The 20,017-nt window shown below is 42.8% G+C and overlaps 1 protein-coding gene across 11 annotated transcripts in view; it reads right to left on the bottom strand.

The window, feature by feature from the left end:
• SPEF2 (sperm flagellar and cilia associated 2) overlaps positions 1–20,017 on the bottom strand; it is a 177,962-nt gene that overhangs the window by 16,273 nt on the left and 141,672 nt on the right. For 6 of the 11 annotated variants that reach the window (XM_085001637.1, XM_085001640.1, XM_085001638.1 and 3 more), the window contains 3 exon segments: positions 19,552–19,781; positions 6,768–6,874; positions 5,895–6,077 (listed from right to left, as the gene is read on the bottom strand). In XM_085001637.1, coding sequence (XP_084857763.1) covers positions 5,895–6,077; positions 6,768–6,874; positions 19,552–19,781 — 520 coding nt within the window. 11 annotated transcript variants of the gene reach the window in all.

Here is a 20,017-nt window from a genome sequence, read left to right as displayed (position 1 = left end):
GTCACGTTCACTAACCACTGAGTCATGACGGGAACTCCTCAGGGGCCTATTTTTTAATGACAACCCTCACTCTCAGCCCATGTCTGATGATACCAGTTACCAAATCCCACTCAGCGATGCCTCTCCCTCTCTCCCTTCGTTCTGAGCCCACTGTTGCCCACTGCTACAGAGCCTCATTGTCTCCATCACAAGCCACTTGAGTAACCTCGAAGCTGTATTCTCCAGTCTCCCTCTGATTTATGTCCGCTTGTATGACGCAACCATATCAATTTTCTCAAAACTTTGATCTTGTCATATTATTTTCTGCTCAGAACCATTTCCTACTCTTTTTCTTTTGCTCACATCATTACTCTTACTTGGGGTGACTTCCTGTCCACCAGTGTGAACATACTTATCTTTCCAGACCCGGTTTTGATCACACCTCCTCAGGGAGGCCCTCCTTGATTTCTCCTTTAAACTCCATTTGACTTGTTTATACCTCACATTTGCCACTCAGTCCAGTCCTTTGGGCGTTCTCATTTGTGTCTGCTGTTGAACGTCAGGTAATTTTCCCTGGGTTCAAAGAATATGTCTTGCCAAGCTTGACTTTCATCCATGGCAAGCACTTCATAGATATCAGCATTCTGTGCCTAGGTCTTGCTCCCTTACCATCTTCCAGAGTGACAACCCGCCCTTGGCACTGCCAAGAACGGTTGGCTGGCCTCACCTGACTCTGGCCTATGTTCTGTGCCTCCTTTCATCCCAACAATCACCTGTGCTCTGAGAGAACGATGAAATGGCACTGGGCAGCTTGTAAGGGGATGCAGCCCCCAGAGGTGAGGACTGGGTTTTTTTCATTTAAAGCAGAGCAGCGCTGGTGGCAGACACTTGCCATGAGAAACCTGTAAGGGAGAAGACCCAGAAGGAGCTAAGGTCTGGCATGGGCTTGGGCTTTGAGTGTAAGTGCATTTGTACTGACCAGGAAGAGCCCTTGACCAATCGCTAATTTATGGATGGTTAAGTACCACTCTGTGGCGAATAGGAGATAGGAACCCAGGTAAGATTTATGTGTCAGGCCATGACAGAGCAACAAGGCTCAGAATTACCCTCCTTCCTTAAACAATAAGGATAGTGAACAACAGGGAACACAAGACAGTAATTCCTGAACTGAGGACAGCATATGAGGAGCCTAACTGTTGTTCAAGCTACAGTGCTTGGAAAGGCATCCAAATGGAATCTGGAAGTCTTGCTGAGTCGAGAAGATAGATGTGGAGTTGAGGAGGACTAGAGTTTGCAGGGCAGAATAACTAGAGATGCACTGAAAGAGGGGAGGAGCCCAAGGGATCTACTGAAAGATCCCCTTAAGTCTTGACTGAAAGTCAACCTGTGGATGTGTGTACGGAAACCACCTGAAGGTGGACAAAGAATCACAGAAAGGATTAAACTGAACAATTCCTGAGACTCGCCCAGGGCTGGGACTATGCTACCACCAGGGAAAATGTTACCACCAGGCAGCGTGAGATGACCTCCTGATACACAGGCATGGGTGGAGCCTCAGGAGGATACTGCCTTAGTAGTGAGGCCAGATTAGCCCTGCAGTAGAGGCTGCTCTGGACGCATCTTTACCAATCTGGATGTAACCTTGAAAGAATAAAACTGATTGCAAATAACATTACGGCTTGCTGGACAATATTTAAAGGTACATAAAATTGGGCACCCAATAATATAAAATTTATAACATCTGGCATTCTATATAAAGGCATGCAAAAAAGAAGCCAGAAAATATAACCCACATGTCAGAAGAAATATCAATCAATAGAAGCTAACACAGACTTATAAGGAGTGCCCATTGTAGCGCAGCAGAAATGAATCTGACGAGTATCCATGAGGATATGGGTTCAATCCCTGGCCTAAATCAGTGGGTTGGAGATCTGGCATTGCCATGAGCTGTGGTGTAGTTTGCAGATGAGGCTAAGATCCCACATTGCTGTGGCTATGGTGTACGCTGGCAGCCGCAGCTCTGATTCGATCCCTAGCATGGGTACTTCCATATGCTGCAGGTATGGCCCTAAAAAAAAAAAAAAAAAAAAAAAAAGAAAGAGGAAGAAGCTAACATAGATTTATACAGATGATAGAATGAACTGGCAAGGATATTCCTTTAGCTATTCTAAATCTATTTCATTTGTTCAAGGAGATAGAGAAAAATGCATATACTGAAGAGAGAAATGAAGGATACAAAAAAGACCCAACTTAAACTTCGAGATAAAAAAATATAATATTTGAAATAAGACCACACTAGATTGTATTAATAACAGATTGGATTCTGTAAAAGAAATGACTGGTTAACTGGAGGACACAGAAGTGGAAATGAGTCCAAAATGAAGGACAGAGGGAAGAAAAACACTGGAAAAAAAATGAATCCAGCATCAGCTACCTGTGGGACACACATGTGACTGGATTTTAAGAAGGGATAGAAAAAAATATTTGGGGAAAAAACCCCCAAACTTTCCAAATTTGACAAAAACTACAATCTCACAGTCAAGAAGCTCAGTGAACCCCAAGCAAAAGAAATATGAAAAAAAAAAAACAAAACACAGTGAGGAATACAGTAATCAAATTGCTGAAAACTGATGATAAGGAGGAACTATTAAAAGAAACTAAAGGAAATAAAGAAAAGAGATGGGATTCCTACTCCTCCCCCGTTTCTCAACAACTGCTCATTCCACAGCCAGTTGTTTCAGTGCAAGGAATTTTCCCTGTTTCTTTAAACTAAGAGGTCATGAATATTAGTTTCTTTTTTTAAATAGATGATATTTTATAGATTAGGAAACTGCCTCAAAGTGTTTCACAAACAAGAGGACCATATGGGAAAGAAAAAAGAACCTAACGAGAGAAGAGCTTATGTTTTTGAAAATAGTCATCTGTGAAAATTTCTGCCGTGTAAAAGGTTAAACGTGAACCGAAGGGTTGGGTTTAAAATGATAGAGCAAAAAGGTTCAGTCAACCACATCCTGCCCTGCTGGATAATCAGGTGATTTCTCCTGAAAATGTGGAAATGTCCTTTGTACACGTTTGTTAAAATATGGCCAGAGAACTTCAAGTGAGTTTACTTTTCTTTGGAGACTAAGTGCCGTGCCATTTGGATCTGAGCGCATCTGACTCATTAAGCCTATAATAATGCCCATTCTCACCGCCAGAGGATGAGTCGTGAGTTCAACATCAAAGAATTCTGCCTGAGTGTGACTAAACATCCACAGGCGACAGGGGCCAGCGTGTGACGGCTGCAGTAGGACTGGAACAAAGGCAGATGCACGTTTCTGCTCACATTGCTCAGCTGAGGCACACAGCCCCACCAGCTTCGCAAACATTGTACCTGATTCCCTTTAAGAAGCTGGGGGACTTGGCACACTCTTAAGTGGTAGTTGCGGTGAACTTGCAATTAGTCAAAAGAAAAGAAAAAAGGACAAAATAAAAAGCAGAGTAGAGAACCCCGCCCTCCCCTTTTCCTCAGAGAACTTCATTTCAGCAGTGCAGTTGTACTATTTTACTCTACTAAGGTGGCATTTTCAACAAATCATAAATGTTTACCCTAGCCACCGTTTTGATATTCCCATCAAAGAACTCTGTGTGTGGAGTTCCTGACGTGGCTCAGCGGAAATGAATCTGACTAGCATCCATGAGGTCCCGGGTTCAGTCCCTGGCCTTGTTCAGTGGGTTGGGAATTTGGTGTTGCCATGAGCTGTGGTGTAGGTCGAAGACACGGCTCGGTTTGGATCTGGCATTGCTGTGGCTGTGGTGTAGATTGGCAGCTGCAGCCCTGATTTGACCCCTAGCCTGGGAATTTCCATTTGCTGTGGGTACAGCCCTTAAAAAAAAAAAAGGAAAAAAAGAAAAAAAAAGTTAAAAACAAAACAAACAAAACCCCCTCTGTGTGTGTGATCTGGCCAGTGCTGGAAATCTGTAGTCACGTTGGGAGGTCAAGTGGGCCTTTCCAAATGGCCTCCTTGTCCCAGACTCCTACGTAGTGGACATTGGGTGTCTTTTTTTTTTCCTTTTGACTAATTGCAAGTTCACCACAACTACCGCTTAGGAGTGTGCTGATTCCCCCAGCTTCTTAAAGGGAATCAGAGCTCAGAAATTCTCCTGCTCCCAAAACCCAGGTGCTGTTCTCTTAGGTATTTCTGATTTTCTATTTAATGCATTAGCCAACTTTCTCTAAGAAATTCACACTTTTGGTGAGGGAGCTTTTCTGGTTTTGCTCAGCACCTTGGTACACGTTACTAACACCTAAGTTTGTCTCCTGTTTGTGCAAAAAGATGTTTAAATTGATATCCTGTGTTAACTGGCACATACCATAAACAGTGAAGGTTGGTACTTTCACAGGTGCCCAGTTTTTAAAAATCTGAAGCCACGAAGATAATAGAGTCAGACGTGCTCTGCTATTTACGTTTTTAAACAAAATCATCTTTACAAGTTTTAAGTCCAGGTCCAGGGCAGTGAACGAATTCACACATTGCTCTCACTTGGGAAGTAAATCAGAGCCCAATCAGCTAAGCACCCTTCTTGTTCACCTTGAAGGTCCTCAGTGTATAAAGGACATTTCCTCTGGCTCAGTTTCCTGGGAACTGCAGGGCTGTCTCTGAGCATGTCTTCCTTTAATCAAGGAAGAAAAGAGAAATAAGAAGGGATGTCATCTCTCAATGGTGAAATATATATGAGAAACGGGGACAGAGAGATGATCGCCCTGTTTCAAAATTGGCACCTCATACATGTTGCTACTTTTCGTGTCTACCAGCAACGTGAGATGATGAGCACTGGCGCGAATTCAGTTAGTAGACAGAACGTCAAGTCGCCCAGGCCCTTCTTAGTTGTAGCATTTCCCTCCCACTCCTTCCTTACTCAAACTTCTTAAAAATGCATCGAGGGGATTCCCTTCATGGCTCAGTGGTTCACGAACCCAACTAGCATCCATGAGGATGGGGTTTCCATCCCTGGCCTTGCTTAGTGGGTTGAGGATCTGGCGGTGCCATGAGCTGTGATGTAGGTCTCAGATGCAGCTCGGATCCCGAGTTGCTGCGGCTGTGGCAGAGGCCAGTGGCTACAGCTTCAATTAGACCCCTAGCCTGGGAACCTCCATATGCCACAGGTGCGGCCCTAGAAAGACAAAAAGACATAAAAAAAAAAAAAAAAAGAATTGACGGTTCTCATCTTCACCTCCTATTCATTTCACTAACCCTCTGCAATCTGGCTTCTGTATTCCACCCAAATTGTTCTGGTGAAGGTCACCAGGTACATCCTACCCGCAAGTCCAATGGTCGGGTTACGTTATTGGACTATCCATCCGTTTACACATCTCCCTCGGGTGATCTCGTCCATTCATAAATTCAACAGCCGCCTATATCATGGCGACTTTCTTCCGCATCCGCCACATCAGATGGGACGTTTCTGTCTGCATTTCCCACAGACATTCCAAACTCAACTTGTCAAAAGCCATCTCATCATGCACCATGTTCATGACCAAAAGAAAAAGAAAAAAAAAACAACCCTGTCCCTTTCCCCGTGTTCATTGTAACTGTTGTGGCTACTCTGAGAGTACTGGGTATTGGGTTTATTAAAAGCTCTGCAGGTGACTTTAACGTACAGCCAAGGTTGAGAACCACTGGGTGAGAGCTCAGGAGGACATGAGGTTCCTGTGACTTCTTTCAGAATCCTTTGCTCTCCAAGCAGTTCTGACTTTTTCAGACCCTTCCCTGGGGTGGAAGGCAGACTTCTGCCTGAGACTTGGACAGTGCCTGTGCTGCTTCTGGGTGCTAGACAGGGACCATGAGAGCCGGCCTTGTGACATCAGGGAGTAACACATGGCTTAGGTCACAAGTACACTGGTAGGATGTATGCCGCCGGGTGCTGGTAGTGACCTGCAGATACTGCTCGAAAGTGACTGTGCCCAACTGCTCCTCATCCACGGCCTTGAACCGCTGCAGGGTCTCCAGGAGCTCCTCCTCCAGAGGGATGGGCCATGGCAGCGCGGCCACTAATAAGAATTTCCGCCAGTCCACCAACTCCGAGTTGATTACCAGTAATGACGCTAACTCCTGCAGCTGGAAGAAAACAGGAAATGCCACTGGAACATCTGTATGCCTCCCTCTGTCACTCTATCTGCTCACGCTTCTCGTGAGGGGTTCTGATGAAGGAAGCAAGATTCGAGCTTGGCAGATAGAGCCACTTCTGATTTTTGTGCCCTCAGAATCTACCAACCTGTCCACACCAGATAGAACCTAGAGAGTGTTTCCATGCTTGCTTGCTTGACATTTGCGGTTTTTTGCTAACTATTATACAATGAATTAACACTGGTGACTACAGGACATTTTGTATTTTTCAACAAAGGAATAAAGATGACAGTTATGAATGTGGGAGGGCTCTACAGCTTGTAGGGAAATACTCCTTGTGTTTTCTGATGCATTTTTCAGGAGCAGAATATGATGAAAAGCAAGCACTGCCAGAATCATCGGCTATTACCAGCTAGGATCACTCCATCTGGTAGTAATAGATACAAACTCACTGGCTGAGCCTCAGGGTCTCTATGACATTTTGTTGACTGTCAGCATCATCACTCATTTTCAAATCCTGAGCATGAATGTGCCATGTGTCTTAACTTGCAGTTCATTCATTAAGGTTTTTACTGGCTGCCTACTAAGACACTATGCAAGTATTGGTGATTTTAAAATTACCGATTTACTGATCAAAGAAGGATTCGCAAAGCTTGAAACCCACACAAAATCAAAGCTTACTTCAGGTTGAGTGAGGTGCATCCAACTACTAGGAAAGTTGTTTGTTCCAAGGTTCAAGGTTACCAAGTCCAGCAGAATGTCAGCAAATGCTTTATTTCCTATGACGCCTACAACACAGTGAGAAGCATTTTTTGGTTTTATAATGTGAAAGGACCTTGTTTCTTTGGCTAAAATAGAATAAATAATGAATATCTGTATAATCACTTTAGTCATTTAAACTCTAATCCTTAGAGAAACAGAAGACATTTTGAAAATACAAAAATGTTTCAAATTTCCTGATGCTCTCCCATTAGTTTCTCAGCTAAGTCACATGTCTTTTTTGGGGGGGGGGCTGAGTGATAAATCATTCAAGATTAGGCGAAAATACTGAAACTTTATGTTTTAGTTTGAAATCTTCTTTAACCTTTTTCTTTGATTGGGTTGAATTTTCAAAAAATTCTCCGAGGGTTCCAATTATACAGTAGGGCTCAAAAGTAAAATGTTTTGGTAGATGTGGGATGAAGATGTGTCAAATGCATGCACATAACCACTGATATCAAGGTAGCATACTTATCCTATTTTCTTTTTATTTCACCGAATCTGCAGCATACCGACGTTCCTGGGCTGGGGACTGAACCTGCGCCACAGCAGCAACTCGAGCCACTGCAGTGACAATGCTGGATACTTAACCTTCTGAAGCACATGGAAACTCCCTCATTTTGCTTTTCTAGGTCAGAATAAATTTGTTTTTGTAAACCTAGGGAAATTTGAATGATTCTATTACTGGGTTGGAAGTGCTAATATAATCAGCCAGTAGGCTCAAATATTCTGACATATTTTATAAAAGATCACTAAACTTTTAAGCACTCTGCTCTTCAACACTAATCTACTTTACCTTGTCCAAAAGAGATTGCTATTTAGGCTGTTGCTAATTGCATGCACATGCATTAAAGAAAAGAAAAAAAGAACTAAGAAAGCACAATAAACGAATCTAACTCCCACAGCAGAGATACCTTCTAGAGCTAGAAAACACTGCAACATGTATTCGGGTATCTTTCAGGTCCAGAGCTGAAAGAAGCTATTCTTCTTTGTTCAGGAATAAAATGAGTAAAACCTAGACGTAGAATCTCAAATGGTTCTTCTCATAGCTAAGTTTTTAGTGTTTCTAAAGTCCAACATAAACTTTGCCATTTCCTCTAACCCTTGGGAAAGCACAATAATCCTTTTAAAATTTCAAACGGTCAAACCAAATATACACGTTTAAGAGCTGGAAGGTAATGTTTCATGTAGCAAGAGCAGAACATTCCTTTCTTTGCTATGATTGGTCATCCAGCAGGTTGTTCAGAAGTAAATGCTCTGTCCTTTTTGATCAAACCTGAGCATCCAGTTTGAGAGCGATGAGGACACTTTCCTAGGTAGTGGAATTTTTGGCAAAATGATCTTTATGTGATACCATAGTGATTTTCAGGTAAGTTAGAAATAAATCAGTCATGTTCCTCAAGATCAAATCGTAAATAAACTCAACTGAAACCACGGAGAGGCTCAAAGCATTTAAAAATTCTGGTAGATATGTAAAATATGTCTTACTGTCTCTAATAGCTAGGGTACAAGCAAAGCATTGTAAGAAACTACTGTCAGTTTACAGAGAAATTGTTTATCTGGGGACTTTGGTATGAAATGCGAAAATTATTTTAAGACTCGGCCTTGTTACTTAAATGACCAAGGCCTGTAATAATATGGCCTTCACGTAGAATGCAGTAACAGAAAGAGGTACGCTTACACATTTTATGGATCAAAAAAAAAGTTCTCTTTCAATTCGGTCTTAAGTTAGCTATCTAATACAACTGTCATTTGGAATTACCCAGAAAATATAGTTAATTGTAAGCCGGGTTTAAAGGAACTCAAATCATAATTATAGTCTGGAAACCCTTAGGAATAACTCTCAGAAAGATGATGTCAAAATAGTACTACTGCTTGGAAGTACACACCTCCCCCAAAGAACGTGAACGAACGTGTGACTATAGAAGCAGAATTAGAAAGAGAGGACAATCACACTTTGACATTTTTGCTTTGTATGTCTGGAAGATGCCAAAAGCCTTTTGTGCTTGATGTGAAAACTGGTGACTTCTACTTTTAAATTTCAGGGTTTTGACAATAGGTTTTTTTGGCTACGATCCACGGTGAGGTCAACACTTGTCACGCTAGTAATCACTTTCGTCGGGGCTTTCTGAGCGGGATGAGCAATCCGAATTAGGTCTTGTGTCACCAGGTGAAGATGGTGTTCTTGTATTCCATAAATGAATGGCTTTCCTGGGGTCAAAGTTCTTAATGTCTGGAGAATTCAACTGAATTATCAGGAGATCCGTCATGTCATCAGCCTTGACCTTGGCGTGCACTTGGGAGTTGGTGCGCTCCATGTGACTGAAGCCGCGTTCTGCCTCGGCGGAACTGGCGGGGAGGCTCAGCACCAGGTCCACCAGGGTCAGGATGTTTGGATACTTGTGCAAATAAACAGAATTCACAAAATCCCAGGTCAGTTTGCGGATATTCTGAAATCTAGGAGGAGAAATGAAAAATGTAAACGTTGGCGACGCCTCAGTGTTACCAGATATGTGTTACGTGTCAACGGGGGCTGCTCAGGCTCACCTAGCGTAAATCTCTAATTTCAACATGCTCCATTCTGTGTCCACTTCGTCAATTTTCACCTGAGCAGCTTCCAATATTGGTTCGTAATGTGCAGTCAGGATGGACACCTCTTTTTCTCCAAATTCTGCCATCAACACACAAAAGGGAAAGTCACATTTCTGAAAGACGCTCTATGGACGATCAAGGAAGCAGAGGCTCTGAGCCCGTGCTTATAGGTTACCTTGCTTTATCTTTGCAGGCCACAGTTTAAAGCTTCCAATCGTGGTTGCCTTCACCACATCTTGGCTGGCATCTCTGAAACAGCCTTGCAGCCTCTCGATAAGATGAGTTAAAACCATGTTTCTCACGTCAGAAATGTTTCCCCTTCCTCCGAGGCAGTTACCATGAAAGTGTGTGACGGATTCCACCCGACGTTCTTTTGGCCCTGGTCTGGGTGGGAAAACAAATCCCCCCCCAAGAGACAATTAAATGCAAAAGCACCTGGCAAATGATTTCCCAAGTTGAACTGTCTAGTTCGACAGACCCTCCGCGTCCCTGACTCCTCACCTTGTTTGATATATTCTGAGCATTTCCAGTGTGGACTCTAAGGTGGCAAATATATCAGAAATTGAAGAATTTCTGTTCTGAATGACGTGGGACAGAAGGCTTAGGACGTTAATGACATCCACCAAGAAGTGGACAAATTTAACAATGTCTGCTTGGAGAAGGACATCTAGAAGTTCTTTGGCTTTCTGATGACTCGTGTCACTTCCGCCTTCATCGGTCTGTAACCAGGGGTTGGGAATAAAAGAGGGGTTTCTCTTTCTCACAGTTATGATGTCAAATTGCTCCATAAAAGGATTTTCTTTATTCTGAAAAACTAAAATAGTAAGGCGTTTCAAAATTACTTACCGAGAGCAGGTGCTGGACAATTGCTGGATACCCTTTGAGAAAGTTCTGGAGGGCAGCCTGTAATCCCCGAAGCCACCTCCGGCCATCTACTGGAGATGGCGTCCCAGGTCGAAGGGGAAGGCTTTTGAAGGCAGTTATCAGAGAACTCGTGGGAACGGGAGAATTGTGATGGAAGCGGTGAAGGCTGTGGAGAAGGCGCGTGACATCGTTGTACAGGGGAACGCTCTGGAACACCGCCTTGTAAGACAGCTCAAGATGATGGGCAAAGCAATAGACGGCCAGCACACGTGGCTGGAGGTCTCTTAAAAGCAGGGCCACCCTGCGACTCTTCTCTCCCTCCGGGCCAGGGGCACCGTCACTTCCGAAACCAACCAGTTTCTTTGCCCAGTCTTGGTTCGCCAGCCGAAGTTGAAGATTTCTCTCCAGGGTTTTCTCGATGGCCTTTTTGATCCCCGGGGGGTCCTTCTCTTCCACCGTCTGTACCCCAACGATTTGGCAGTGCACCTGCCCTGCGCGTGCGAACTGCACGTACACGAGTTCAGCCTCCTCAACTGAACTGTCTGTCATCCCGTCCCTGATGATGGAGAAGAACTTACTCGTCTGTAATTTCTCTCTCAGAGTTCTCCGTTCTACTTCAGCGATAAAATATGTAAATGTTCTGGCCGATGTGTTAGTTCTGAATACCGGCCCAAGATCCACGCCCTTCATGTCATCCAACGTGCACATCCAGATGAAATCTTCGAGGGGCCGTCCGGTCTTGGCGATGGCGTGGCAGGATCGGAACAAGTTCTCCACCCTCCCCAGGGTGACCTTGCTCATGGCCCTCACCATCAGCTCCGTGGGAGCTCTGCTCCCTGGAGAACCGCTTGTCGCTTCCGTGAGCGAAGCCTTGGCGTGAGCCTCGCTGAGATGATGCGCGTTGAGAAATTCAGCCCTGAAGTTGTCGGTGCCGTAAAAAAAGCTCACTTGATTTCCCTTCGACCTCACTCCATGCTTACGACACAGGCCGCAGAACATGATATTCAGAATCTCATCATATACAAGCCATGGATATTTTTTAAGCCAGATTTTCAAAAATTGATTGTTCCTCTTTGGAAGGTAGTGGTCAAGCGTCCGAGGCCTTTTCTGCTTTTTGGTGACTCGACGCCCGCCGTCTGGAGGATCCCTGTCTTTAAAATAACTCAGTGTTGTTATTTTAAGTAATCACCCCTACTGACCTGCAGTGTTGCTTAATCCCTGTCCCTCCACGTTTGCTCATCAATTCTGGGAAAATTCTAGCGAATGCCCACTACTTATCAGGTCAGTGCTTTATAGCTCTTAACCCTCAGGTTCCAGTATCTCGATTTTATAGCTAAAAAAGTGGACCAATTCCTAGGAACAATCACCATTTTGTGGATTAAAAAAAAAAAAAACCCTAGGGCACAGAGAGGTTAATTAACGTGTCCAGTGTCACAGCGGCCATCCATGGGGAGTGGGGGTTCACCAGTAGGCAGTCTCACCCAGCCCCCCATATTTACACACTTCACAGGACAGGTTTCTCCTGTGGCAAAGGCTGCCATGGTCTCCTCTCCTCTAGAATCTGTTACTCTGCTCAGGAGAGGGACCCTTTGGCTGTCATTTCCTTCCCATGGTGAGAAGAAAGAGTCACAGGCGGGCCGTGCAGGGCAGTGTGTCTGCTGGGTTTGCTCTGACACCTCATCCCTCCCACCTCAGCCCCACCTTTAGTGGCGGTGGCAGAATCAACTTGCTACCAACAGGCGGTCCTTTCTGGGTGTTTTTGTAAAGGATGCCTCACGCCTCATCTTTTGCTTTTCCCTAAAGATCTCAGTTTTGATACTCATTGGATTATGTGTCAGAGAGAAGAATATTGATTTATCTGGATGGATGAAAGGACAAAATAATTACACTTACACAAAATGACATCCTAAAATCCCAGTTTCTCCCTGAAGGCAGGGAGCCTAGACCATCAATTTCCCTTCTCCTACAGCTTCGGTGAGACTCCTCATCAGTAGATGACACAGTACCTATTTCACAGCACAGTGCAGCTGGGAATGTGTGTTTGTGCAACGTTATATTAAAGCAGCTCATCTGGACACACACACTTGGTGTTTCGCTTCACTTCACTGCTTTAGGGTCTCAGGCTTTCACTCCTTGACTGGATTTTAAGCTCTTCTTCTTTTTTTTTTTTTTTTTTTTGCTATTTCTTGGGCCACTCTCGCGGCATATGGAGGTTCCCAGGCTAGGGGTTGAATCGGAGCTGTAGCCACCGGCCTACGCCAGAGCCACAGCAACGCAGGATCTGAGCCGCGTCTGCAACCTATACCACAGCTCACGGCAACGCCGGATCGTTAACCCACTGAGCAAGGGCAGGGACCGAACCCGCAACCTCACGGTTCCTAGTCGGATTTGTTAACCACTGCGCCACGATGGGAACTCCGATTTTAAGCTCTTCTGACAGAACCACACTTGCTTCTTATTTGCTCCATCATGTGTGGGATGACCTCTGGTCACTAGGTGGTTGTTTAAGAAAATAAATCTCCTTTCCGAATTGATTTTTTTTTTTTTTTTTCATTTTAGGCCCACACCTGTGGCATATGGAAGTTCCCAGGCTAGGGGTTGAATTGGAGCTGTAGCTGCTGGCCTACACCATAGCCACAGCAATGCCAGATCCGAGGTGCATCTGCGACCTACACTGCAACTTATGGCAATTCGAGATCCCTAACCCACTGAGCAAGGCCAGGGATCAAACCTACAACCTCATGGACACCGTGTCAGGTTCTTAACCCACTGAGCCACAACAGGAACTCCTGAATTGATTTTCTTGATTTTGTATCTCTCAATATCTTTGAATTGAAAATTTTGCTATTAGTTAATCTGCCTCTGCTTTTCTTAGCCTACTTGCATCTAACTTTCAGCTTGCCATTTACCTAGTCCTTTTATAGTTGTTGTTAAAACAAAGCCCTGTTTTTGTTTTTTTCGCAACTCCTAAGTATTGCTGTTTTCATTTAAACCAAGCCTCTTTGTGGTTGGTACCCACTGCCTCCATTGTCTCACCTCCACTTCGGGTACTTTTCTTTTCTTTCTTTTTTTTTCCTTTTTTTGGTCTTTGTAGGGCCTCATCTGTGGCATATGGAGGTTTCCAGGCTAGGGGTCTAATCAGAGCTGTAGCCGCTGGCCTACACCACAGCCACAGCCAGCACCAGATCCGAGGCACGTCCGTGACCTACACCATAGCTCACGGATCCTTAACCCACTGAATGAGGCCAGGGATCGAACCTGCAACCTCATGGGTCCTAGTAGGATTCATTAACCACTGAGCCATGACAGGAACTCCTCGTTGGGTAATTTTTAAGCCTCTCAGCATCAGGCCTTTTGGGCCATGCCTGGTGCCCATACTGCACACAGGAACTCTGGTGGATCCATGAACAGATGCATGACCAAAGCAGACTCTTGTTGCTAAAGGAGCTTTCACTACTGATCTAGCTAGCTTTTATGTTTTTAGTTTTATGGGCAGAATTGTCCAAAGGATGCTCCCTTGAATTCTGAGCACACACTTTCATTTGCCTAAGGTGAATTCTCTGGCTTCATAAGAATATGTTTCCTCCTGAAGAGACAAGAGACACATAAAACTGCCCAGTCTTACTAGGTCCAAAGGCTTCTAGATCTGCTACTGCATTTCTGTGATCTGAACCCGAGCCAGCAGGAGGAGTCCACCCGCTGAGAGAACCACAGGGTGCCTGGAGGCCACACTCCTTTTTGCTCTAATTCCTAGATTTTGCCACCTAGCGAGATATACCTGTTACTAACATCGATCCATCTCTATTAGACCTTTTCTAAGAACTCTTTCTGCATTTCTTGATTTGTATAAACATCAGATTAATTTAATTTCTTTTTCAGATCAAATTAGGGGGCTTTTTTTACCTGCAAATAAATAGTATCATAGTTTGAAAATTTTCTCAGAGATACTGAGCCTAGGAAAACCTACAGAACTTTCTAATTACTCTTTTCAGGCAATGACCCAGGTGCCTCACCCCTGCCCCTTGCTTAGTTGAGGTTTTGGGTGGAGATGGTAGCACCTGATACTCTGAGATACAAATACAGAATATCCTCCTTCTAATCCAATTTCCACATCCTTTGGCCCTTAACGCCTTTGATGATTCTCTCCTGGAAGTCCTTTGGGTGCCACCTGAGTCTTAACATCTTGGCCACAAGATCTTTGTGGCCCTCATTTCCTGCTGCCCACCCTGACTGTCTGTTGTCTGTTCCCTAAATATGTCATGCAACCATAAAACCTCAATGTCAATTCCAATTTCCCCCATGCCTGGAATCCCCTGCCTCTGCTGCTCTTCCTGGAAGGTTCTGTCCGAAAGTTTCCCATGGGCTAAACCATGTGCCGATCTCCACAGGCAGCAACAACTACTTCCTCCTTGAATTCCTGTAAAAACCATATTGCTGGGTGATCTAGTTTGGCCACTATAGCCTAAAGTTCCTGAGTCTATTCCCTTTGTCTCTGATACCAGTTACTGAGTCTAAACATCGCTAAGAGGGGTTTGAAGGAGGGATTTTTGTCAGCTTTTAGAGCAAAGTTACAGGCCATGAAACAACTACACACTGCTTCTCTTGAAGAAGGAGTGAAGGTATAGAATTTTCTGGATTGTGTTTTCTCCAGCTAGCTTCTCAACAGAAGCCCAATAGCTAAGAACTGAATCTCTACAGACATTACATGGAGTACTGATGAGCTTACAGGGAAAAGGAGTTCTTATGGTTTAAGTGGGGAGATTGGAACTAAAATGTTCTGGTTTCAACAGACTCCAAATTGCTTCCACTGGTGAAGGGCTGTCTTGCTGATGTGCTTGGTACTTGATGTTTGGGACAAGATGTACCTGCCCGGAGATGACTGTGGTACACACACACAAAATGCTTTTGTTTTGGATGCTTACAGTCCCCAGGGAGCTATGTAGCTCATGGTTCAAGTTCCACGAGGTGTTGTGGTTTTTTTCTGGGATTGTTCTAGGGTAACACTGCAGGTGCCTCTTAGGATATGGGTAGCTTCAGGATACAGAGCTAACGTTTTGGATAATAATAAGCATGGTTCATATCAATATTGTACAGTGTTACTTATGACATTATAATGTAATATGGCTGTTAATTATGTAATTAAGGGATGTGGTTTATATCACACTAAAATTTCACATTCTATGTGCCAGGCACTTTTAAAGCCCTTCAATTTTTAAAGCCTGTAATTGCTTTGATGCTTCAAACAACCTCATGAAATATCCCATTTTCTAGATGAGAAAAATGTGACAAAAAGAGATTAAATAACTTGCTCAAGATTATATCCCAGTCTTTGACAAGAGGTGGGTTTGAAAAGAGCCATCTGACTCTCCTCCCCATGGATGGGTCGTCTTCCTCATCCAGCCACGGGCAAGAAGTGAATAAACAATGAAATGCTAGATGGGGGCTGACCCCATGTCAATATCCGCTATTGCAATTTAGAAAATACTCCCTAAATCCCTTCTGGGCTGGGGAGTATGCTCATGAGAATGACTCCTGGGAGAGTTAGGTGCAAAGAACGTCTTGGTGATTCAGGCTGTCTCTTACTTAAGCTGCTCCTAAAATTCCAAAGTATAGATCTTTGCTGGGTGGCAAGAAAAATGCTAGCATGACACGTTGTTTTATTACATTTTGCACGATCTTGTATGATTATCACCTGCAAGGTCATTTTTTTCTGGCACATTCGTGACAATCAACAAATAGTATTTCATGTCTAATCACTACCTTTACCAAAAGAGATTTAGAGTGATCACAAGTGGTAGGAGAGGAGTGATGAATATGAACATGATCGAATATGATGCATTTTCAATTTTACACGATTTTCAGTAAGGACTGTTTTAATGAAGACTGAATTTTCATGTGGGTTAACCAATGCTCAGCAAAACTTAAGCTTTAGTTCTTTCCATTAGTGCCCTGATACTAGTTACTCAAAAGCATTATCCAGTCACTTGTTTTAATGAAAGATTATCCATTTCTCTCAATAATTTTATTCATGTAGCAAGGTTAAAAGCTACAAAATGTAACTTAATGACATTACCACTGGTAAAATAGCTAAAATATCTTGCTGTAGCTATAGCAACATGTTGGCTGTATGTGCAAATATGTATGTTTTTCCCTAGAAAAAATTCACTTACTCATCATATTTTAATATATTTTAGTGAAGTTTGCATTTTAGATATCATAAGTTGCATAGGCATATATGAAATACTATAAGAAAATGCTCATATTTCTCGGCTTAGAAATAGCAGCAATTTTCAAGGTCAAGCAGGAAGTTTTGAAGGATTACACATTTAGAAATGTACCATTTTCAGCCAGTTGCTCTCCACTTTCGAAACTGCTATCACTTCAACTAAGACTGCCTTTTGAAATTATAGATTTCTAGGGTAATTACCAAAAATTGTTTTCCAATTCTTGGAAGAAATATGACAAAATCTTCATGTGAAAGATGGATTGGTGTGTATTCTTTAAGGCAGTGAACAACAATCACAAGAACGATGCTGTTGGGGCCAGGGGAATGGGGAAAAGGATGGGAGGTAATTTTGGGGCTTCCTCGGGGAGGAGCAATGCCCACGTTCACTGCCTGACATCTAAGATGTCATCAGAGAACCTCTAATTCTGTGACTCTGGGATGCAGAAAATGGAATGATTATGATGATGCCTTCCCTTTATACATTAGCCAATTCCCAACAATGAATACTACTTCTATGGATAGACTGCACAAAACTGTGCTAAGTATTTCACAAAAGGCACCATATGCAATATATACTCCTTTTTTTTTTTCAAATAGTATAATTGAGCTAATAACAAAGAAAAGGGTTTAAACTCTCTGCCTGTAGATTGTAACTCATTTTGAACCATCAAGATCCTCCAATTCCATTATTATTATATAACTTTGTAAGTTCTGTATTAATTACAACTGTGCTTCTTAAATCTGGGTTAATCCTCCAGCTTGGGTGGGCAAAGGTGGTTCCCCGGACAGAGAGGCCTCCTCGTCTGCTTTCCTACAGTTTATGCAGTTGGGGAAGGAGAACAGAGCAGTCCCCAACCTTCCCTTGAACATCCATACTCAGGCCTCCTATCTACTCATTTTCTAGCAGCTGTTCCTCCAACTTCAAATATCCCCTGTGTCCTTGCTGTCAAATCACTCTTTCCTTCTTTTAATTCCTCCCTCCAAGGTATTTTTCCACAATATTTTCCTGACAACCTCATGGCACACCGATTCTCCTTTGTATTCTTGAGCACTTTGATCAAGTTCAGATTCTATTCCAGAAAGAACCTAAATGAAAGTTTATATCTTCTTCTTCTTTGCCTGCTTTTTCAAATTACACTTGAACTCCCTAGGGCAAGTGGTTTTCCTTTTACATCTACTTTTCAATATGTATATATATATAACTATCTCCCTCCTCCTCTCCTTCCCTTTCTTTCTTTCCCCTTCCTTCCTCTTCCTACCATACTTTGAAAACTGTTGTATTCTACCATACCCTGAAAATAGATAAATGTATCAGTTGTCATCTTTTAGTCCCAACGGTTTCTAGGGCTACTCTTCTAAGACACACACATGTCAAGTTATAGCTGATATTTGCAATTTATTTTTAAACTTTTAGTTGAAATGTATATTCCAATTTTGAGACTGGACCTACGAATATACTGAGCCTATCGTCATGAATACCAAAGATCCCTTTTGAAAGGGTTATGTGTGGTCCATCATTTTCCACCTACTCAAATGCTCCCAAAACACTTTGAATTTTGACTTGCTTCCAGTCACCCTAGTTTAGGATTAAAGCAAATTATATTTCATGTTTTGAATTTTTATAGCTCTCTTATTATCTGTAAAAAATAGTATGGATAAAAGAAGAGCAAAAGCAGCTCTGAAGAAGGAAATATGTAATAAAAAGACATTGTGACACCCACACAATGGAAAAGAGGATGGAATCTGCCTGACTGAAGGACTGGTGGGATCTCATGCTCTGGCTTTATAAAACTGAAATTTTTCTGTACCTGCTGATGGCGTTTTTTTGTTTGTTTGCTTGTTTTTTTACCTGCTGCTTCCTTCCCAAATGCTGTCAACCTGAGTTGGTTACACCCACCACTGTAGTGTGTGTCTTTCTGTCTTGGAGGTACAGACCCACCCAAGCTGATGAACTGAGCTGACAAGTGCCAAGGTAAGGGTCTATCCAGGGACATATGGTTACCCCTATTTTACCCATTGGGCTTAGCAAGGAAGTCTCAGGCTTAAAGCCAAGTTTAGACTAATGAGATCTCATGTGGTTTTCTGGAAATTCTGAATTTTTAAAAATCAAGTGAAATACAACCATTATGAAATTGGAATTGTGTTAGAACTAGACTATTGGTAGTTGATAATTCTCTAGGGAAACCTAATGATTTTTTTTCCAGTAAGTAGAAGATGTTGGAAGATAAACCTCTCTATGAGAGGCAACTTAGTTCAGTGAGAAGAGGCATGACCTTTGAACCTGAAGAGTCCTGAGTGATATGTGACCGTAGGCAAGTTCTCATGTGCTCCGTGACTCTATCCTGACCTACAAAGTGGAGATGATTACCCCACACGTTCTGTCTGAATTACTTGTGCTATCAATTGATGGAATTCATTGATGAATATCTGTGAGTAGAAGGATCCTGATTTTTTTAAAAAAAGCCTATGCAGATGCTACAGAGCCATAATGATAAAATACAAAGGGAATAAAGAATTTGTGTGCAGAAAATAACATGTACACTTACATGTGAACAGATTTAATCAATTAAGCAAATAGGTGTTAGGAAGTGTTCTGCTCCTGGTCAATGAGATATTGAAGGAAAAGGAAAATATAAAAGCGAAATTCCCTACTCTCTGGTCTCCCTGGACCAGTGCAGGAGAGAGAAACACAAACTCATAATCTCAGTAAAAAACCTAAACTAGAAGTATGCACGGAGACTGTCTCTCAATGCCAGATGGAGACATTCTAAAATTTACAAAGCAGCCTGCGGTGGGGGTGGGGAGCAGGAGAGGAGAATGACCAGGACTAAGGACCACCATCCTGCCAAAGTAATAACCACTGGTTTTCTTGAGTTAATTCAGGTCTATGTTGTATGATGCGAACATGAGATGGACTAGAATGAAGCAAGAGCTTATATTAGTGCCACACAACCGTGCTGTTTGCCATCTTGGTTAATCTTAACCTTTTTTTTGTGCTCTTTTCATAACAATTACTTCTCCTACCTTTAGGCGCTATATCTAAGAACTGATCTCGAAGGTTGTCAAGCTGCTCGATGGTCAGGGTGCCATTCTCCTCCTTTTCTACAGGTGGAGGACGAACAGGAGGAGGCGGGTCTGGAAAGACCTTGATATTGCCGTTAATGAAGAAGTCTTCTTGATCCAAATAAAGCTCATTCTGAATTTTGGTAGATGTTTCAATGTGATAGCGAGCTACCTCAGTTAATTTTTCCACACTGAAAGTGGAAAAAGGAACAGGGTGATCCCCACTAAAGATACTGTCAGATTATTAGACATACACACGGAGTTAACACATAACATAACTAAGTTAGAAAATCAATTAGCATGTTTAAAAATTCTAATTTAATCAGTATGGAGATACCTTAGAAATCTATACATAGAACTACCGTATGACCCAGCAATCCCACTCTTGGGCATATATCTGGACAAAACTTTCCTTAAAAAAGACACA

This window comes from Sus scrofa, chromosome 16 (assembly GCF_054392235.1).
Source record: "Sus scrofa isolate SSC_HxYL_T2T_F1_AM1 chromosome 16, Sscrofa_HxYL_maternal_Yorkshire_Landrace_v2.0, whole genome shotgun sequence".
NCBI lineage: Eukaryota > Metazoa > Chordata > Mammalia > Artiodactyla > Suidae > Sus > Sus scrofa.
This window is presented reverse-complemented; position numbering and strand designations above follow the sequence as displayed.